Source organism: Prionailurus viverrinus, chromosome A2 (genome assembly GCF_022837055.1).
Source record: "Prionailurus viverrinus isolate Anna chromosome A2, UM_Priviv_1.0, whole genome shotgun sequence".
NCBI classification, from domain to species: Eukaryota; Metazoa; Chordata; class Mammalia; order Carnivora; family Felidae; genus Prionailurus; species Prionailurus viverrinus.
This window is the reverse complement of record NC_062562.1, coordinates 4,452,403-4,474,631: the sequence shown is the minus strand read 5'-3', so window position 1 is coordinate 4,474,631 and position 22,229 is coordinate 4,452,403. Positions and strand designations below refer to the sequence as shown.

The 22,229-nt window shown below is 42.3% G+C and overlaps 1 protein-coding gene across 9 annotated transcripts in view; it reads left to right on the top strand.

Moving 5' to 3' along the window:
• The window catches only part of HNRNPM (heterogeneous nuclear ribonucleoprotein M), a 40,311-nt gene that overhangs the window by 5,879 nt on the left and 12,203 nt on the right, over positions 1-22,229 (top strand). For 3 of the 9 annotated variants that reach the window (XM_047834657.1, XM_047834638.1, XM_047834630.1), the window contains exons 2-12: positions 3,815-3,984; positions 11,050-11,102; positions 12,015-12,022; positions 12,108-12,201; positions 13,303-13,494; positions 14,734-14,887; positions 15,572-15,621; positions 16,457-16,517; positions 19,491-19,592; positions 20,844-20,888; positions 21,347-21,424. In XM_047834657.1, coding sequence (XP_047690613.1) covers positions 3,815-3,984; positions 11,050-11,102; positions 12,015-12,022; positions 12,108-12,201; positions 13,303-13,494; positions 14,734-14,887; positions 15,572-15,621; positions 16,457-16,517; positions 19,491-19,592; positions 20,844-20,888; positions 21,347-21,424 — 1,007 coding nt within the window. Of the gene's footprint in view, positions 1-3,814; positions 3,985-11,049; positions 11,103-12,014; positions 12,023-12,107; positions 12,202-13,302; positions 13,495-14,733; positions 14,888-15,571; positions 15,622-16,456; positions 16,518-19,490; positions 19,593-20,843; positions 20,889-21,346; positions 21,425-22,229 lie in introns of those variants that run through there. The other 6 variants (XM_047834660.1, XM_047834651.1, XM_047834635.1 and 3 more) reach the window with 3 other exon arrangements.

Sequence of the window (22,229 nt, the reverse complement as noted above, 5' to 3'; positions counted from 1 at the left end):
GTTATAAATATCTTAGGGCTATAGAAGAATATTCCCCCAATTTTATCCTGAAGATAAGTGAGAAAATCAAATTGGGCATTCAGGATACCACTTTTTTTTAAAGTTTATTTATTTTGAGAGCACAGTCGAGGGAGGAACAGGGAGAGAGAGAATCCCACTTAGGCTCTGCACTGTCAGCACAGAGTGTGATGCAGGCTTGAACTCATGAACCACGAGATCGTGACCTGAACCGAAATCAAGAGTTGGGGTGCTGGGGCGCCTGGGTGGCGCAGTCGGTTAAGCGTCCGACTTCAGCCAGGTCACGATCTTGCGGTCCGTGAGTTCTAGCCCCGCGTCGGGCTCTGGGCTGATGGCTCAGAGCCTGGAGCCTGTTTCCGATTCTGTGTCTCCCTCTCTCTCTGCCCCTCCCCCGTTCATGCTCTGTCTCTCTCTGTCCCAAAAATAAATAAAAAACGTTGGGAAAAAAAAAAAAAAAAAAAAGAGTTGGGGTGCTGAACCGAGTGAACCACCCAGGCACCCTGAGGATACCACTCTTAAAACCCTCACATTCTCAATAGTTGAATGTGTATTTTGAGTGGGATTTCTTTGAGGGTGGTCTGCAATTCTGTCAAGAGGGGTTGGTAGTGTAGATATTACTTAAGACAAAAGAAAAGTTTACAAAGGGGCAGGCACCTGGCTGTTTCAGTCCGTAGAACATGTGACTTTTGATCTCGGGGTTGTGAGTGCAAGCCTCATGTTGGAGGTAGAGATTATGAAAAGCATTTTTTAAAAAGAAGAATTGGTAGTGATCTTTGGGTTTATGAAAAGGTCAGTTTTTTGGGAAGCTGGAAGTGATGATAGTTCTGACCCCTTTTACTTAGGATGAAACTTCTCCGTGGAAATGATGAGCCAGAGAAGGATTGGGGTACAGAGTGCTGTGCTCACATCTTGGGCATAATCCATATGAGCTGCTTGCTTGATGGTGAGCCGTGTGATCGGGATTAACCCCAAACCAAATACCCAGCTTCTGTGGTTAGATTGGGTAGCTAGTTTATTCTCAGCCATAATGATCTGCAGAATGTAGGCTAGACACTTTGTTACCTGCTTTGGCTGTAATTAGTTATTTATACATTTTGTAACTAGTAGATGAACTGAGCAGGTCTGTGAAAACACAGATGCAACTATTACTGTGTCATGGACTTTGTGTTAGGATGATGTTTTTTAACATAAATCATAGAGTATTTAGGTTTTAAAAGAAACTAGATATTGAAATACTTTTTTATGCACAGACCCTCCCTGTAGGTCCATGAAGGTAGGTTGATCTACATTTTATTGATTTTTACTAACACTTTCCTCCTATCTGCCAGGAACAAGAGACACTTTGGCAGATGCGCTCTTCGGCAGACTTTGGCGTGGGACTTTCGTATGGCGTAGACAGGTGGTCTCTGGTGGTTGAGGGATTCCTTTGAGATCTGCTTGTGGTGTGCAGTCAGCCTGAGAAGGCTCTCGTGTGAACCTGGGTAGACCGTAGAATTCTAGGAATTTAGAGACTAGAGTGGCCATACCCCTCCACATCTGCCAGCCTCTGTGAAGGAAGTCTATTTATTGCATGTTGGTGTAGTTAAAATCATGGAGGAAGCTGCTTTCCTTACTTTTGCCTAGGAGGATACTTTCACTGGGTTACCACTTGGCACCCTTGTGTTTGGATATGAGGGACCAGCAGAAGAAACTCTGGGGTTTATAAAAAGTTGCTAAGTTGATAACAAAATTTTCCAAGTGGGGTGGCTGGGTGGCTCAGTTGGTACGGCTTGTGACTCTTGATCTCAGGGTCATGAGTTAAAGCCTCATGGGGGGCATATAGATTACTTAAAAAATTTTTTGGGGGGTGCCTGGGTGGCTCGGTCGGTTAATCGTCCGACTTCGGCTCAGGTCATGATCTCATGGTCCGTGAGTTCGAGCCCCGCATCAGGCTCTGTGCCAACAGCTCAGAACCTGGAGCCTGCTTCTGATTCTGTGTCTCCCTCTCTCTCTGACCCTCCCCCGTTTATGCGCTGTTTCTCTCTGTCTCAAAAATAAATAAACATTTAAAAAAATATAAAAAAAAAATCCCCCCCCCCCCCCAAGTAAATACTTCTCTAAGCTATCATCTGGTATTTGAACACTACTTTTCCCATGCAAGGAAGACGTATCCTAGAGTAAAGGTCAGCCCTTTAATTAAATGAAGGTGGGTTTGTAAATCAGTAATAGACAATCTTGGCTTTTTGTTTTTTCCGTTTTAGTCATGGATCACAAAGTCTGCTAAAATCTGTTGTTTGGGAGTTTTCTGCATTTTCACTGGGGGAAAGCATAGGGCTTGGTAACCAGAAAGTGCAGGACCCAGTGTAGGAAGCGAGAGAACTTCCTGTGTCTGTTGTATCCCCATTTGTTCCTGATCACCTCTTACCAGTGTCTGCCTGTAGTCACAGGGGGCTGAACAAGAGTGGGCAAGCAGCTCACGGAGTAGCTTCACTTGGCCTGTGTGTGGGCCCTGCCCTGGCCGCACACACTGGCCTGTTTCTCTGTGCTGTCGCCTAAGTTTCCAGCCTAATGTCTGATTCTGTGCTTTGGAGGTTTGCTTGTGAAACCTTCTAAGCTGAATTTCTAAGTAGAGCTTAGAAACGAAGTGTTATGGCATGGAGACTCCTGACACAGAAAGGTAAAGAGTATTATAGGAAAAGCCACGCCAGAAGAACATTCACCCTTTGCTGAAGGTGGGATCGTTGGCTGCATATTGTCTTTTACCTACCTGGGTTGCTCAGACTTTGGTTTTCCTAGGGTTGTATAGAGAATGACTTCTTTACTGTTAAAAAAAAAATTGTGGTAAAATGTATGTAAAATATGCCGTTTTAACCATGTTAAGTGTATAGTTCAGGGGGATTAAATACAATGTTGAGCATATACCACTGTCCATTTTCAGAACTTTCTTTCTCATCCCAAACAGAAACTCTCATCCATTAAACAATAATCCCTTTCCCAACTCCCTCCAGCTTCTGGAAACCTCTATTCTGTCTTCCTTATCTGTCTGACTTATTTTGCGTAGTATAACGTTTTCAAACTTCATCTGTGTTGCAGCATGTATCAGCATTCCGTGCCTTTTTATGGCTGAAGAATCTCTTTATGGCTGTACCACATTTCTTTATTCCATTCATCTGTTGGTGGACCCTTGGGTTGTTTCCACCTCTTGGCTATTACGAATAATGCTATTTGGTGTACAAGTATTTCCTCCTTCCTGTCACTTGTTTTGGATCTGTACCCAGGAGTAGAATTGTTGGGTCATATGGTAATTACGTGTTTTAACTTTTTGAGTGACTGCCAAGCTTTTCTGTAGTGGCTGTACCATTTTATATTCCAGCTTAAAAAACATTCCCCCCCCCCCCAAAATAAAAAGGTAGTTTTATTTGTGAAGTTAAAGTTGATTGGGCCTATGTGCACCAGCTCATTTCTGTTCCATGAAATCTTGCAAATCTTCCCTTCTTTTTTCCTGTTTCTGGCATGAAATGAAAACACCTTGGGCAGGGAGTTGGCTCCTGGCTCCTATCTCTATTATATCCCCTAGGAATGTGTGAAGGCAGAGGAGAGCACAGTTTATTGGGAATGGCTTCTTGATATGTGGGTTTTAAGGAGTGTGCTACTTTACCTTTCTGCTCTAGGAGCACTGAAGTTTGAATGTCTCAGAACAAAGTCAAGATTAGTCTTGTGATGGATGTAACTATGTGGAATTCTAAAGCTGGCAAATCGAATACTGTCTTTCATGTTGTGCTAACATATGGACCCTTTTTTTTCCCTTCGAATTCAGTGAAGGAGAGCGACCTACTCAGAATGAGAAGAGGAAGGAGAAAAACATAAAAAGAGGAGGCAATCGCTTTGAGCCATATGCCAATCCAACTAAAAGATACAGAGCCTTCATTACAAACATACCTTTTGATGTGAAATGGCAGTCACTTAAAGACCTGGTTAAAGAAAAAGGTAATGGTACTGGTGGTCGAGTAGGGTAAGAAGGTTGATGTGTCATCTTTTCTGTGGCTAATTCCTTGGTTATTTTTTGTCAGTGGAAGTTGATCTGGGTAGAGCATTGTGTTCTGTCCAGGCTTGAGAGTTAAGCCGCTTTACCCACCCTACTTTTTTTGTGTGGTCATGCACCTGTGTGTCAAACAGGGTGGTTTGTATGGTCCTTTGGCCTACAAATGATTTTACTGGCTTAATATGGTTAATAGGACTTTGATTAAGCTTGAGGGGAACCTCTTTGTGTTAAGGAAATTTTTTGATTTCTTCATATTAGGTGGGAGAGGTTTTTCCTTTAAACATTTTTTTTTAGCTTTTTAATTCTGGAGGGAAGGTAGTTTGTTTAAATTTTGTGGATGTCTTCCTGGGATCAAAATTTGGTAGTTGGAACTTGCGCTGCTCAGCTTCTAAATTCTAAAACATGAGCTTGTATTTAAACTTGGGCTTTTTCCACCCTGGGAAGAAACACGGGTTAGATTGGCAATTGGAGAGCTCAAAATAAGGCATCTGCCGGGCAATGCCGTTCTTGCCGGCAAACGTCAGTAGCGGCCTGGTGTCCCGGGCCAGGGCAGGGGGAGCAGCCGAAGCTCTGCTGCCACCAGGAGGTCCTAGGAGGCCGGTTGTCCCTGTGGTCCTCTGCCTCACCCCCTGTGCACACCATACGGATCCTCTTCCTTTGCACATTCTTGTTCTGCTTTTGTCTTCTTTCTTTCCTGATTCTTGGCCCTGCTGGTGGCACTCAGGGCTGAAGAGATTGCTCAGCCCTGGTTTAGACAAAACTATTGATAGAGAACAATTTGTCTGATGCCTTGAGGTCTCCCCCAAGGGAAACTAGAATCAAATTACCCTTAAATGGAGTCTTTTTGAAGGACTGAAAGTTACTGGTTTTCTGGAGCATTCATAACGAAAAGAGATGCAAGTTTGAATTGTCCAATGATTAACATTTCAGTGGCAGAGATGCCACTCGGATAGGCCACTCTGGTATGTGTACTGGTGCTCTCAGCATCGGGTTTTGAAATTATGACTGGCCCACTGCCGTCATTGTCCCATCCATGACGTGCCAGAACCACTGGGCACCGTGAACTTCTCTGTACAGTCATGTAGGCTGCTCCCGTGTAGTAGTTCTCCAGAGAACACGAATGGAAAAATGTTTCGGTGTGAGATTTGTTTTCCTGCCTCGATCAGCCAAATCATTCCTGCCAATGCTCCTAGGGCAAGGGTGAAGTTTCTTCTTTTTGTCTGAAGGGCGTGTCCTGTGGCATCCCAGATGCAGTGTTCTTGGTTTTTGGGACTGCTGCTTCAATACAAGCTTAGAATTTCTGTACAGTACAGTTGGGTCTCATTCGAATTAGTTTTTGGAATAACTCCCAAATTTGTGTTTTTGTGATTTGGTTGAACCGCTGAATTGCTACTTCCATTGATAATAAGGTATAGTAGTTCCAAGAACCAGGAATGTGGCTTTGAAAACGCAATTGTTAGAATTTTGTAAGAGATTGCAGGCCAAATTATTTTTTATTTTTAGGAGTGTGTGAACCAGTTTTGGGACATGATGGATAAAGTAGGTGACATTTTTACTGCTTTACCATTCAGTAATTCAGTTTTGGAAGCCTTAAAGCTGGTAGCAGCAGCAGCCATGACGTTTCTGGATGTAGAAGCAGTTCACCTCAATTTCCTATTTTGCACTGTATTAAGTGTGGGGCCAGCCTGGTGGTTTATTCGGATACTTCCAAACTGGTTCTCATATTCCCCTGGCATACTGCTATGAATGCCCTGGCTCAGCCCTTTCAGTGTATTTTTTTGGTGGTGTAACTTAGAATTACAGGTGTGCAGTAAATCAGTTATTTTAAACAAATCTTAAAATGTTCTTGTTTAGAGCTCCCCTGTATAGGTTAAATTAATTATTTTTCTGTTTCAGTTATTTGCAGTATTGTATTGTGGGTAAAGGGAATTCATAAGAGAAAGGTAATTTTTTATGGTAATGCTTCTGTTCAGCATGGGAAGTCTGAAGTTTACTGTTCACGTATATAGGCCTCCTTAAAAATGTTCTTATTTTTATTATGAGATTTAAAATTACAGTTTTATTCGTTTCTTGGTATGCTGAAAACATGTGTAGGTGGTTATTGGAAATCTGTAGTATTTACTTGAAACCTGTTGCAAGTAAGTTTTTATTTTTTGAAGGCCTGTTGCCGCAGCTAGGGACAGTTAGCACCCTAAAAGCGTCAGTCTCCAGGTAATCTCCAGAGTGGACCAGCTGCAGAGACCTGGCTTGTTATAACCCAGACGCTTTTTATTGGTCTGCCTCTTAAGAGTTTTGCTGTTTCAGGAAACCAGTGGAATAAGCTTCATTAGTTGTCTTCAACTGAAAGGTCTGGGAAATGTCCTGTCACTGCAACACTGTCTAATTGCCGCCTCTCAGAACTAAACTAGATGCTTTAAAGTGGCATGACCAGAGCTTTTCTAAGGCTAATCATGCCTGAGATTGCCTCTTGTACCCCTCCGTGATTCCTGATCTTTACCCCCTTACATGGCCACCGGGCGTATGTTGTCCGTCTTAAGTTTTAGCATTTGGCAACATTCTAGGACATCCTATGAATGACACGTGTATTCTGTGAATTGGTCACTTTGCCTTTTTCCCCTGGATGGGGTCACAAAGCCTGTTTGGTGCCCAGCTGTTTGGTGACACTATCATGAAATCAGCATCACTGAGTTTAAAGAGAAAATGCATGGAAAGCTTGTTTTGTCCTGAGTCGGGCTGCCTTTTTGCTCACTACCCACCCATCCCCATCCCCCTGTATTGGTCAGGGATGTGGCTTCAACAGTTTTCACAGCCCATAGAATTGAACGCTGAACTTTCCTCTTCCTGTTCTAAGTGTCCTGATGGAACAAAGGAAAGGTTTCTATTGTCCTTTCTCTTGACCATGTTTATTTTTAACAGAGATATTACATGGAACAAATAAATGGCTGCTGTGAACACCAAAGAGTTGCTGGATTGAAACCAAATTGAGAGTCAGGGTAATAGGAAATTTGAATTGGCGATTGTCACACCAGGTCCCAGTCACCCAGTTTTCACCCCTTGACAGATTGGAATCACATTGCAGGTGTTTGACCTTAAGGACTGGGTGAAAAACGGTGCTCTTGGGAATTTATACTTGGTGTTGTGCTACGTTACTGGGAAGTCCTGTGTGGATGAATAAAGCTCCTTATTGGTTATTGGGCTGCTTGTTCTTGTTCTCCTGGCCTGACCAGGTAGTTGGCACATCGAGGTGGGGCGGTTGTAACCAGACAGGCCCGAGTTGGACCTGCCCTGAGTAAACAGCACAGTTGGAGGAATAAAGGAAAGTCCATGATGGAGTTTACTCTCAATCAATCCCAAGTTTATCAGCAGTCAGGTTGACCTGTGTAAGCAAGGATTTCTTTAAGCACTTAATCCTGTCCTCATTTAATGCATCACTCTGAGTAAATTTCAGATTCCAGCTGACAGAAAACTGAGGCCCAGAGGGCAAGTGTAGTCCAGAAGAAAGTCTCCCTTGGCCCTTGAAGACAACCTATGTTGTGGATTTATGGAGCCGAACTTTATTTTCAATTTAAGTAAAAATCCATATCCAGTCCTTTTGTTCCTTTGTGTTTTCCTGTTTTGGAAATTCAGCCTGCATTTTTTAAAGAATTATGCTAAAGCATCTCTATCTGGGGGTACTTGGGTTGAACCTGGACAGTGTAGCCTGCCTTAGCTTACTTGGTAGGTTTTGGTTTAGTTAGAGAAGTAGTGGTCTTCAGCTTTTGCTATGAAAGTAGCAAGAACGGGCTCCATAAGTATCCAGTTTGTCCATTAAATTAAGTAGACATTGTGTAGAATAATTAGTTTGCCACCTTTCATGTTGTCTATGTATTAAAGATACAAGCTTTCCGGTTAAAATACTCATTTGTTCCGTGCACCCCTCTGTGAGAGCAGCCAGCTGAGAGTTGAATGTGTTTGAGGGGAATGCATTTGACAACATACCCTACTTTTGAGCCTTCCCCCTCCAACCCCATCTTTTAAATTATAGGCCTTTTCACATGTGAATTCTCTTCAGTGAAGTTTTGGCCTCCATACATCATCTTTTTTTGGCGGGGGGGGGGGGGGGTCAGTTTCAGAGTAAATGAACACAGAAACAAATACTCCTGGTGATAAAAATATGTGCGGGAGTGTTAAATCACAGTAGCTCCTAGGGACTTCCTGACTTCATTTTGGGTTGCGTGTTCACTCTCCTTATCTTCATGATGCATTTTATTCTTGAGGCAATGTTTTTAATAATCCGTGTAAATGTTGGTTAAAGGTGACTTGGAGCATTTTAAACTAAAGGTAGGTGATAACGTTTGTCAGATTTTTCGAAGTCTTAGTTTTTTCATATAGATGTTTTGATGTTTAAAGCTCAGAAGGATTTCCTAGCACCTCCTCTTGAGATTCCATGGATTCCATCCATGTTCAGGAAGGGAGAGGAACAACTGTATTTTTCATCAGTACCTGTGAGTTCCATTTCAGAGAGACTTGCTACTTACTGCCAATTTGTTACCTCTGCCTCTCAGTCCTAGCTCCTCTGCTGTGGTGGATTTGCTTTCTTAAACGTAGTTTCATTGGCTGCGAGCAGACTATGCATGGTTGGCAAATTTTACCTTCAGAGTTTTGTTGCTAGTTGTTCTGACTGAACAGGTTTTTGTTTTAATCCTGTAGAACTGAAAAGAGAGGTGGTCTTCGTTCGATCTTCCTCTAGGGAAGTACGAACTAGCACCTGTTGCATATCTTGTATACTGATTTGCTTACATCTTTGAATTAAGGCAGTCTCTCAGGGGAGACATTGGGAATTGACGAGGGACACGGTTATTATTAACGGTCCTCAGGAACAGCACTGCTCGTGCTAGAGCCACAATGACTTCCTAATCTATGGCTAAACGGATAGGGTGGAGGGTTTTTTTAATGTAATTTTTTGTTTTCACTGAACAACTATACCATTTGGGGGGAAAAATAAGAAAGGACATTTTAAACAAAGTTTTGGTGCTAAGGATTGAAGTTGGATGTGTGCCATCACTAGAATGTGAAGTGGGCAAAGCCCTAATTTCTGAACCTGGCTTTTTGGAAAAAAGTTTGGTTTGGACTTGGTTTCTAGGATGCAGTGACAGTTTTGATAAAGTGTCTTTATGGACACGGACTAGAAACTTATCAAACGCAACAGTATTTGAATTCTGACAACATAGTTGTCTTGAGTTAGAGATTGTGATTATTTATTTTTAAGGTCACTAGGTGGTAGTCCCCGCTTGTAGAAAATAAATTTGAGGTCTCTTCACTGTCTTGACACTATTTGGCATTTTTATCAAAGTGGAGATAAAGGCTGTTGGTCCTCAAATGGCTGCTGCTGTTGAAATGAATGGCTGTTTAAAAACATGGCCTCAGGAATATGGCCACAATTTTTTTGGAATTGCTTTCCTTTGTAAGGGTGAAATAAAGCCAATTTGTATGACTGTCCCTTGGCTGATCATTTTCAGTTTGCCCCACAGGAGTACATACTCCAAAAGGTAAATTACACCAGCCCCTATTTCCACTCTTCGCTCTTTGCACTGATTCTCCTTCCTGTTTTGTGCACAGTGCTGGTCTGGTTCTGTAACGTACCAAAAAAAGACCAGGGGAGGTGACTTTGAACACTTGGCCTTCACTTGTTGTCAACTGCCATGCAAGTATATTGCTAATAAATACTCCCTTCAAATTGTTAATTTTTAGAAGTAATTTTATCCTACTTTACATTCACATCATTCCTTGATGTATTTTAAATTCCTTATAATTTTAATTTCCTTTGGACAAATGAATTAGAATAGGCAGGACTTGTCAAGGCCATTAAAAGGCTTACGTTTACCCTTGTACTGTTAAACCAAACTTGAACACTGAATTGGAGAAGGCTTTACTATCATAAAGATAATCCTTTTTCAAAAAGGATATTCCTGAGTACAAAACCGCTTGCTTGACTTTGGAGAGCCTGCTGAGAGATGTTTTCTCCAAGTTAACACTTCAAATTTCTGTTGTTTTTGTGCCATCTTCAAGTTCAGCAGCCATTTTGGTGGTTGTCGTCTTGATGGGTTCTAACATCTGGTCATGGTGGTCATGAATTGGCAATCCAAACCTTGAGGAAAATCTGTGGAACCTTTTGAAATGCTTCATTTTTAACCCCTTCCCCACCTTTGTGTAGATTAGAATCCTGTGTCTTAACTGTCAGTTGCAAACTGAGCTCTGAATTCGCATTTATCTTTGTCTTTCAATGGGAAGGTTGAAAAAGCAGGAGGAATAAAAGCCTGCCTTAACTCACCGAAGAGAATCCAGATGCTGCTCTGGTTTTGCGATCGGATACTTGAACATCCTCCTTCTGACCATTATGGAGCCTAGTGCTGTGCGCAGGACCAGCTACAGATTTTGTGGGGCCCCGTGCAAAATGAAAACGCGAGGTGCCTCGTTAAAAAACTAAGAATTTTGTGATAACAGCAGCATTAAACTATGCACGTGGCCCTCTTGAACGCAGGGCTTTGTGCACTCCTGTAGCCGCCCCTTTGGGCATGTGTGCGTGCACATCCTTGGATTTAGCAGTTGAGCTCAGTTCAGTGGCATTGCGGCCTGTGTGCTGTTTACTTGCTTTCACCAGTAAGAGTGTACGTGCAAAACTGTTTTCCTCCTTTCCCCAAAAAAGTGAATCACGCAGACTTCTTTCCTATAGATTTGGATTGCCTCTAGTCATGAATGAGTATTTCAGACAGGGAAATTGATACGGAAATCTGTGGAAATAGCTTGTTTGTGGTGGGAGGAAAATCAAGGACATAATTGTTAACGAGTCTCACCTACTTTTACTGCACACCTGTAATGCCTAGTTTGGTGGTTTAGAGAATATGGAGTGTTTCTGGGCTTTCTTATAAGGCAGAGGCTCCATACAAGGTTGCTGATGATTGTTCTAAATTCCCATTGTTTTCTTGGCTTTTCTCCCTTGGTTTATGTGTCGTCTGGAAACTGATTTGTAGTTGGTGAGGTAACATACGTGGAGCTCTTAATGGACGCTGAAGGAAAGTCAAGGGTAAGTGTCTGAGAGAATTTCTTCTGTGGATTTACTACTTGAAAAATGTAACTGTATGGTGGCGTGGAATCGAATGAAATCAGGAAGGCAGTGAGTGCTCATGTTACAGTAGCTATGTTTGATTTTTGCCAAACATTTGAGTGGGGTGGGAGGGGATTTGCAAACGGGAGTCCCGCTTTTCCAAATGGCTGGCCAAAGAGCTTTTTGGTATTCTGTTTGGATGCCCAATTTGGATAACTGGGGACCAATAGCAGCATTGTCTCTTTGTTAACAGAGGAATTGGCTGTGTGTGAATTATGCATGGAATTTTAGCGGTGGTATATTAATGTAAAACGTGTGTTCTTGTCTAGAAAATGTTACTCTTGGTCGTTTGCTGAATTTGAAAGTTGTGTGAACCAAAGATTCCGAAAAGTTGCCTTTGTGCCAGTAAATTGTAAAACAATTATTAAAACCTGAATGTTTAAAATTGGCCTAGTTTAAAGAGAAAATTAAATTATTTTGTCGCGCAATAGAATGGCTTAGAATAATCAAAAGGATGAGCTTTAATTTATGGAAGGGATGGATTTAGGAGGAGTATGATAAGGAATTGATTTGAGTACAGAGAGAAGCAGATCTAAAGTTTGTGTGATTTCTTGGAGAACCTGAATTTAGGTCTGCTTATTACAACCTCAGCAGCTATAGTGCAATGCTGGTAATGTGCAGGCAGAGGAGGTAACAAGGAGCCCAGCTTTTAATAAGGAAGGCTAGGCGAGTCATTCCTGTGAGCTTCCCCTTAGAAGGGTTGATATAAAAACTAACCTTGTTATATAAATCGTATTTTTAATTCATATAACTGTCACTGGTATTTACTATGTTTTTCTTTTTTTCTCCTCTTTCCTTGCTCTTCTGACTGGTCTGTGGCTTCCTCCAAAGGGATGTGCGTAAGTATTGTCTAGTTACTTATTGGCAATTGAGCCTTCTCAGTCGTAGGACCGGTTTCACTCATCTCCTTTTGGCTCTTCATAGCGTTGTTGAATTCAAGATGGAAGAAAGCATGAAAAAAGCTGCGGAAGTTCTAAACAAGCATAGTCTGAGTGGAAGACCACTGAAAGTCAAAGAAGTAAGCTCTTGAAACAATGTGGATATCATTTATAATTGTCGAGTTGTCCCCGTTTGGAGTTAGGAAAAGACAAAAATAATCCTTGACTACATTTTACGGAGCAGACCAACCTGTTGTTTTTAATGAAGAGGGCCAGTCACAGGCTTCAGCAGTCAACTCCTGTAGGAACTTGGAATAATGATGGAGCACGTCCTGAGCAACTGCTGTCTTCCCGATGTCTGTGATTTGTCTTAGACCAGCCTACCTTGTTTTATTGATCAGGGGCACTTGGACTGAGCCCCTGGTTGGTGTATGTGTTTGTGGGTGTGTATGTGTGTGTGTTAAGGGATTCTACACCTAAAGTTTTACCCAGCCCGAACCCTATTTCTTAGCCCACCTTTTTTCTTTTTTAAAGCGAGTTTATCATTACTCAGATCCACTTTGGTATTTAATCCAAACCAGATACCTTCTCTCCCTTGAGAAAGCGGGAAGTTTTTATGATTAAATCCCTCCCTTATTTTTACCTTTCCTTCTTAGAGGAAGATTAATATATTCAGAGCTCAGAGAGTAGAGCACAGTAGGGGCTAAGGTTTCTTTGGGCTGAAGAGACACATGAAAGGGCAAAGAGTTCAAGACTAGTGTCAATGCCAGAGTTTCATACACCTGTCCAGACCTTACACGAGTCAGACGCCTGCATAACCTGAAGGATGGAGTACCTCGGTGATCTAGAACTGCGTTTTCAAACTTTTGGAACAATCACTGATGGGGTTAACAGAAATTAACAGAACCCCATTGAAAATTAGTGAGATTCAACTATACCAAGCCTGTGAAGATCTTATTTCAGTCTGGAAGTGTTCTGTGTTCTATCAACTAATCTTGTCATCTGCCACTCAGTTCAATTGATAGCTAAATTTGACACCTTTCCTTTTGGCCTCGTTCCTTTGGCTGGAATTCTTCTAACCTGATGGTTGAGTTCCTTTGAATTTCTTGTTATAGATTTCAAGAAATACTTTTCCAAACAACCTCTCAATCTCTGGAGTTTTGGGAATATCACTTTTTGTGAGATCATGGTCTTAGTTGTCACTGGGTCAGTTAAATGTAACACTTTTGTGCTTGTTTTAGGATCCTGATGGTGAACATGCCAGGAGAGCAATGCAAAAGGTGATGGCTACGACTGGTGGGATGGGTATGGGACCAGGTGGCCCAGGAATGATTAATATCCCACCCAGTATCCTAAATAATCCTAACATCCCAAATGAGATTATCCATGCATTACAGGCTGGAAGACTTGGAAGCACAGTATTTGTAGCAAATGTAAGTAAACGGAAACATTGTCTAAGGTGGAAGAGTCAGAACTTTATGATAGTTTTGTTAATATGTTATAAAAGTAGTTCTGATATTTGAGAAGAACAGTTGAAAAGAGGGTTAATGCTGTCTTCTTCTTCTGTTTAAAAAACAAACAACTTTGAAGTTGGGCTTTGTCCCACAGTGACCCTGTAGTCACAGGCTTGACCATGGTCCCACTGGGGTCATGTTCACTGGCTTTTGCTGGTTATAAAAGTGGCAGCTGAGTCTGCATTCCCTGCGGGTGCAGGCCAAAAAAGTATATGAACCAAGCTGACATTCCATCCCTCCTCTTGTGTTTGGGATGAAAGATAATGCCTTTGCCATTTGCAAAGGGAAATATTTTTAAAGAAAAATGCATTGGGAAGGATGATGGTAAACTTTAGCTGGGGAACAAAAAAGTTTGGTTTTTTTTGTTTTTTTTTTTTGTTTTTGGGTTCAGAGTAAGCATTAATTTGAAAGGCATGAGGTGACTTAACCTGTTCTTCCGGAGAAGAGAGACAGTGACTAGCAGTTAAGGCCAGGCTTCATAATTGTATCTGAAAAATTCTACTGTTGTGGGATAAATCCTTGTGACATTATATATATATATATGTATATATATATATATTTATTTATTTATTGTATTTAATTATTTATTTTTGAGAGAGAGAGAGAGAGAGAGAGTGTGTGTGTGTGTGTGTGAGCAAGCACGAGCAGGGGAGAGGGGCAGAAGGACAGAGAATCTCAAACAGGCTCCATGCTCAGCAAAGGGGCTCGATCCCATGACCGTGGGGATCATGACCTGAGCCGATATCAAGAGTCGACCCTCAACTGACTGAGCCACCCAGGCGCTCCTGTGACATTATTTAAAATAAAATAATAAAAAAAATTTTTTTAAATGTTTTTACTTTTGAAGGAGAGAGGGAGACTCTCAGAGCATGAGGGGGGGAGGAGCGGAGGGAGAGGGAGACACAGAATCAGAAGCAGGCTCCAGGCTCAGAGCTGTCAGCACAGAGCCCGTCACGGGGCTCGAACTCACAAACTGTGAGATCATGACCTGAGCTGAAGTTGGACGCTTAACTGACTGAGCCACCCAGGCACCCCTGTGACGTTATTTTTAAATGTTTGTTTCCAACCAGAGCATATTGTGTTCAATATGTTACGTGTTCAAAATGTTTTTTCTTGAGATGTCTACATTGAGATTTTTCTCTCCTTTCTCTTGATTAGCTGGATTATAAAGTTGGCTGGAAGAAGCTGAAGGAAGTTTTTAGTATGGCTGGTGTGGTGGTCCGAGCAGACATTCTTGAGGATAAAGATGGAAAAAGTCGTGGAATAGGCACTGTTACTTTTGAACAGTCCATTGAAGCTGTGCAAGCTATATGTATCCTTTTATCAGAATTCAACTCTTGGTGAACAGTTTGGCCTTAAATATTGCATGAATAACACAGGTTTTTGGGGAGGAAGTGGTAACTGTGTGTGTATTTCCCAAATGACCATAGGGATTGCATTACTGTGGAATGTAAAAGTTGTCTGTGATGGAATTGATTCAGTACTGCATAAATAGAAAATAGGCACGTGCCCGTGAGTGGTCTTTTCCAGTGTTCTCTTTTTAGAGTCTGGTTTGAAGGGAGAAGTCTAAAGAATACGCCACTGGAGAGAAATTCGGTTGTTATTTCACGTATCAGTCCTTGGCTGTATTTCTCCAATGGATTGACATCATTCTAGAAATACTTCTCTCTCTGATCCTAAGCTGGTTACCCTGGAGTTTTATCTTTGTAGTCACAGCGGAGAATGCCACACATGAACACAGTCATTAAACTTGGACAAGACTTTTACTGTGTATCTTACCCAGAAAACGTGGTACATGAAAAAATATATGGTACTTGGCCCATTGGACTCATACAAAAAACTGATGCCAGGACCTAAAAGTTTAATGAAGAACCAAAATTGCTCATAAATTCACTACTTAGAGGGGCTGGTAGCAGTTGGAGCATTTTTCTCTTCTGTATTTCTCTCCTGTGCATGTTTTTAGAATTGCGAGAAATAGCCTTAATTGGAATATCAGCTATGTTTAATGGTCAACTGCTATTTGATAGACCAATGCACGTGAAAATGGTAAGTTAATAGGATCTCTTTCTCCATGATATATTCAAATAAGTCTAGCAGTAACATGGGAATATGAAGAGTGTACATAGCTATTATACTATATTTATGGATCAGTCTAAGTTAAAAAAGTTGCAGTATGTTGAGCAAATTTATGGCAGAAACACAGCTCTTCAGATATATTTCCCTTTTGCACAGTTGCCTGTTAACTGACATGGTCAGGAGATCAGTTGAGTATCCTGCTCAAGCAAGTGATCAAGTTCAAAGATCGGTTATGTACATGGGGTTCTACTCTTCAGGGTATCTCATTATAATGTTTAGCATTTTATCTGTTGTGACTGTAAGTCTTTGATTCACACAGCCTTTCAGGTTCTGTTGAAGCGCTTCATTATAAACATTATCCCTGCTTTGGCTGTGCCAGGATAATAGTGAATTAATACAAGCACGACTAGAATATGCTGAGGGCAATCTGGTGAGGGCTCAGATTCAAGAAGAAAATAAAGGGAACTGTAAAGGGATATTTTAGCTACTTGAAGCATTCACTTTAGTTTTTTGAATAGATTATTGCTTTACCTGGCTTAAAAAGCATGAAGATACAGCGTGAGAGTCTTTCCCTTACTTTGTGCCCAGGTCCCTTTCATCCCCCCTAGTAACGTGGATGCATATTTTTGTCCTTCTTTTTACATAAGGGTGCAAGTACTCTGTGTATTTCTTTTTGTACTTGTGTGTTATTTCGTGGCATGGGTGGATCATAATTTAGCTAGTCCTCTGTCATTGGGAGTTGTTTCCATCTGTTGTTGTTGTAAGCTATGCTTTAATACTGAGATTTACTCACTTTCTCTTTCAGGATGAGAGGGCCTTACCAAAGGGAGATTTTTTCCCTCCTGAGCGTCCACAGCAACTTCCCCGTAAGTGTCTCCGTATGGCTTAGTTTTTGAATTTGATCAATACTGACCGGAGAACTACACTTACCCTTGAGCTTGCGCCATGTGATTCTGCAGTGCTCTTGATCATTCTTGAGGGAAAGGTTCAAAAAGGGGTTTGTGGTAATTTTTTTTCCCCCTGTAGATTCTTCAGGGTGAAATACGAGCAGAGAGATTGACAACTTAGGAAGGGTGGTTAAGATTACTCTGTGGTGAGCCAGACTACATCCTCTAGGATGTAGTTGGGTGTTTTGAAAGTGTCCTGTGGAAGGAAGAACCAGAAACTGGAAAGGAATTAAAATCAGGTTGCCCGTGGGATCAGAAGAGATTGGTTAGCATGGTATGGCTCAGCGTGGTTCCACCCTTAGGTATACGTCGAAGAACTGAAAACTGTGTCTCCATAAACACTCATGTGGGTGTTCCTAGCACCGTGATTTCAGTTGATACATGGATAGAAGTGGTAAATTTATATGACGGAGCATTACTCAGCCATAAAAAGGAGCCAAGTACTGATACCTGCCACGGCGTGGATGCACCTTGATTCCGTCTGTAGGAAATGTCCAAAAAAAGACAAATCCACCTACAGAAAGTAGATTAGTGGTTGCCAGGGGAGAGGGGTAAGTGGAGAGTTGTTTTTGGGGTGATGACAGTGTGTTTTGGAATTAGATGATGGTGATAGTTGTATGTATGAAAAATCACTGAACTGTACACTTTGAACGGGGGCATCTTATGTGAAGTACGGTGATCCATATTTTTATATGGGGTCACGTGAAACATCCAGGTGAAAGTCTGTCCCGTGACAGGGAAGACTAGGTGACCAGTCACCTCGAAGATGGAAGTGGTGCATATTAGTGAAGCCTTAGGCCCTCTTTCTGACAAGCCCGCAGGGCTGTGCGGAGCCTGGGCATAGGCAGCAGTGAGAGTGCTGGCCTCCAGCAGCAAGAAGGGCTGGGGAGTCCGTAGGAAGCATGGGAGTTAGGTGGCCGTGGGAGGGGAGGGGCTTGCTTGTGCTGTGTTGGGAGAACTTCCTAGCGGATGAGGCAGTTGGGGTGGGTGTCTGTTTGGAGGGCCAGGGAGTGTCTCTGGTCTGGAGTGGGGACTCAGGCCTAAGGCCCAGCATCAGATGGATTGAATGAGAGCCTAGACAAGAACACTAACAGGAGTGCCTTTGTGGTTTAACGTTATTGGAAGCATAAATGAGGCAGATTTCGAGGGGAGGTCAGAGGCTTCAAGAATAGATGGCTTAGTTGAAAATTTAATATATAGATTTTTTTAAACGTTTATTTTTGAGACAGAGAGAGCATGAATGGGGGAGGGTCAGAGAGAGAGGGAGACACAGAATCTGAAACAGGCTCCAGGCTCCGAGCTGTCAGCACAGAGCCCGACGCGGGGCTCGAACTCACGGACCGCGAGATCATGACCTGAGCCGAAGTCGGCCGCTTAACCGACTGAGCCACCCAGGCGCCCCGAAAATTTAATATTTTTTAGAGAAGTACCACATATCCTTGCCCTAATCAATGTGGTCACTTGCCATGATCACTCAGGATCAGAGTGATGGCTCTTACTGACGTTTGTGCCTAGAGGAAGTGGGATGAGGGCTGTTTGAGAGCCTTGGCTGGCACACATTGGGCCCCAGGGAGCCCATTATCCATGACTCTTGGTCTCCCGGCACATTTCAGAGGGTTGACTTCAAAATCTTCAGTGCCTTAGGGAGTAAGTAACCTTGGTGATCTCTCGCTTGCTGTTTCTATGTAGTTTAAAAACACTAGTCTGTTAAAACAGATTAAATATCTGGGAACTGGCATCAAGGTTCTTTTTAAGGAATTATTATTACTTTTAATGAACTTGGTTACCATTTAAAACCTGGTCTTGGTTTAAGCATCAGGCCAGGGTCGCTCAGAGCATCGCAAGTGTCTTGCACTGTCTGGTCTTGTTCGCTCTTTTGAGATCAGTCTGTATTCTTACATCCCTGCTTGTGTGTGTGGGCATGGAGTTGAGAGCGGACTGGGTATTGATCCACAGGTTAGGAAGCTTTCTGGGCAGAAGAGAACAGTGGTTTCATTGTTGCTACAACCACCTGTAGAGTCAGAATAGTGTATGCCCAGTGTATTAACTGGCTGGTTTATTCCATTGTTTTTTCTTGGGGAAAGTCCTTTGGGCTACCAGGTTGTGAGGTGGTGATTGGGCACATTTGCACTGCTGGCCACCCGATGTCCTTAATTGCCTTATTTATTTGTTTAAGTTTATTCATTTTGGGAGAGAGCAAGCAGGGGACAGGCAGAGAGGGAGAGAGAGAATCCCAAGCAGGCTCTGCACTGTCAGCACGGAGCCTGATGCAGGGCTCGAACCCATGAAATGTTGAGACCAAGACCTGAGCTGAAACCAAGAGTCGGATGCTTAACCGGCTGAGCCACCCAGGCGCCCCTCCTTTTTAACCTTTTAAAAAATGTTTATTTTTGAGAGAGAGCATGAGAGGGGGAGGGACAGAGAGAAGGGGAGACAGAGGATCTGAAGCGGGCTCCATGGTGACAGCAGAGAGCCTGATTTGGGGCTCAAACTCAAAAACCGTGGGATTATGACCTGAGCTAAAAGTCAGACGCTTAACTGACTGAGCCACCCAGGTGTCCCCTTAATTGCCTGTTTTAATTAAACATTTCTCAATTTGAGATTTGGGGAAATGAATAAGTGTGATTCTTACATTTGAGTTGTTCATAATTCTCTGTAATTTCCAGTTGCTTTTGTTTTATACATAGCACAAACTCTAATCTGCAATTGCATATGAAAAGTTACGCCTTGAAAGGGATAGCTCCCAAAAGCCCTGGGTTTGCTCTTGGAGGTGGGTGGATTGGAATGGAGTGTGACATTTACAACACAGTATAAACAAAGACTCTTTTTGCTTTGGAAGGTCATGGTTTTCTAAGTGGAGTCTACACTTCCGACTTTCTCTTTTCCTTTCAGATGGGCTTGGTGGTATTGGCATGGGGTTGGGCCCAGGAGGACAGCCGATCGATGCCAATCACCTGAATAAAGGCATTGGCATGGGAAACATAGGACCCGCAGGTGAGAACTACAGTGTGCTTTGGAGATTTCTGGGGAAGTTAGTTTTTCAAATTATTGGGATAATTGGATGTTGAGTGCTTCAAATGGAATAAAGATTTAATTGGGGCAGAATTTCTTCCTTACTCCTCTCTCATTCATTTTGATAAAAGCAGTATTTTGTGTTTTTACTGAATTGAATCCTCTTTTCTAAAGTTATACTTTTGCATTTTGTCCTTGCATGACCTTCTGAGCCGAGGTAGTTACGCTATTCGATAAAAGGAGGCAGGCCAGAGAGTTGGTCTTGCTCAAGGTCACATTATCAGTTAGTGACACACTGTAGATCCCCTGACCGTGGGACTACAGCACTGCCGCAGTCTGTTACCCAGACACCCTTAGGCTCTTGCCTGATGGTGATAATGGCTTGTAGAGGTGGGGGCGTTGGCGGATACAAAAAAGCACAGGAGGGTCTCATTGCATGACAGCATAGCTGTCACAGGCCACAAAGACATAGTGTTGAGTGTTGTCTTTGTTCAAGATGATAAATAGCTAATGAATAAAAACTTTGGGGAGAATATACTTTAAATTTTGCTGTTCAGCATTTTCATTCTGTGCAATGAGGTGTTTATATACTATTAAGAACGATTTCATTTTTATGACCACGGGCTTAACGGCTGTCTTTCTTGAAATCCTTTGAATTGCAGCCTGGATGCCCCTTCACTCCACTTCTGTCAGTTCTGCATATCCCTTGTCTCCCTCCCAGATTAAACTCTGGGCTGACCTCAGCACCCTCAGCCATCACCTCAGCTGGCCCTACCAGTCTGATGGCCACTCCCCTAACACCTAAGAAGAAAGTCTGGTGTTTTTAGGAACTGCTTTTTATTTAGAGAATTTTATCTTTGAAAGGGGTTTCTAAATCTACTTATGTTCCCTAAAATAAGCTTATAAAAAAGTGCTCTCCACTTTGTACCTGGTTAGTTATATATCACGTTTAACGTGGTCTGATTTGGGTAGTTGTTAAAACTGTATGTGGACCCTACAGAATTTTGAGTCACGTGATTATTTTGTTAAAGACTAACGTTTCTTGGAATGTGATAGTGTGACAGGGGAGATGGTAGGACCGCTTTCCCCCTTTTCCTTGACAACTAAAATATACTCCTAATCAGGGATATTTTTTGTTCATTTGATGGTTTGGAATTTCCTGTGCTTTTTAAGTTCAAACGTTACTTACTACTTTGACATAATTTTAGTTTGCATTGACTTTTTCTTTTTAAGGAATGGGAATGGAAGGCATAGGATTTGGCATAAATAAAATGGGAGGTAAGAGATTTAAAATGAAGTACAAATGTAATCACTTTTAGGTATGGTTTTCTCTCACCTTTCCTCTTTCTTTTTCCTTAAGCCTTGCATGAATTCTCACTTTCAGTTTTCTAAAAGTTTGAGTCTAGAAATTAATTTTACCTGTCAGTCTTTCCTAGTGGGTATCTTGGCTTTTGGTCTGGCTTTCTCACTAACTAGCTCTGTGACCTTGGGCAAATCACTCCATCTCTCTGGGCCTCTTTTTACTTGTCTGTTGAGGGGGTGGATCAGATTAGCATTTTGAAGATGGTGGTTTCCAGGCAAGGGCACTAGCATTTTTTCCCCCAAAGTCCTTACACTTGGTAAGGAAGTTCCTGGCAGAAAACACCCAAAGTGAAACTCACGAAAACATCTTTCTTTTCCTGATGAGTGTGAGCGGTCTCATTGGGATGGTGCTCAAATGTGGATATCTCTTGCAGGAATGGAGGGACCTTTTGGTGGCGGTATGGAAAACATGGGTCGATTTGGCTCTGGGATGAACATGGGCAGAATAAATGGTAAGACTTGGGTTTCCTTCCTGTGTGCACCTGCCCTCTGCTGGTTGTTGTCTCCTGGGCGACTGTGAGGCAGCACACCCATTTTCAATGAATAAGATTTGCCCCTTCCACTTTTCTTGACGAATCCAGTGTCTTTGAATTGCCTTATTTGAAATCATAAGTTTGTATTTCAGAAGCTAGACTTGCTGGTAGGTAAGTGTTAATCCCCTTAGCCACTGAACTGTGTTCTGAATCTCCCCAGTAATTACCCAGAAAATTCTAGAGCTTTTTTATTGCCTCCAGCACTAGCAGGCATCCTGTAGACACATTTGTGGTTATGTTTTGCACACTTTAAAATCATCTTCAAGTGTGAGGGATTAGTTTTAGTTTCTTTGGAGTTTTTGATCAAGTTCATCTCTCTCCTGGAGTGCTGGACTGCGTCAGTTCATGAGCATCTGCTCTGAGAACTTGGAGTTGTGAGCAGAGACAGTGATTTAGCTCAGCATTTCCATAGTGAGAATTTTGGTGTATTTCAGATCTACTATCCCTTTCGACCCCTTAACAGAAATTCAGTGGTGTTAGTTATCATTGTAACCGTGTGTTTTGTTCAGTCCTTGCAAGAACCACATGATTTGTAGGTACTTTTATCACCATTTCATCAGAAACTGAGGCCCGGAGAGTGACTTGCCTAAGGTCACATGGCTAGTGATATTGGGAGATGGGTCCCGGTATCTGGCGGATCCTGCCCTTCAGAACTGCCTTCCGCGTGGGCGTCAGCCCCTCCTCAGTGGGCCTGCAGAGTGTGCCTTGAGAAGCCCCACAGTCT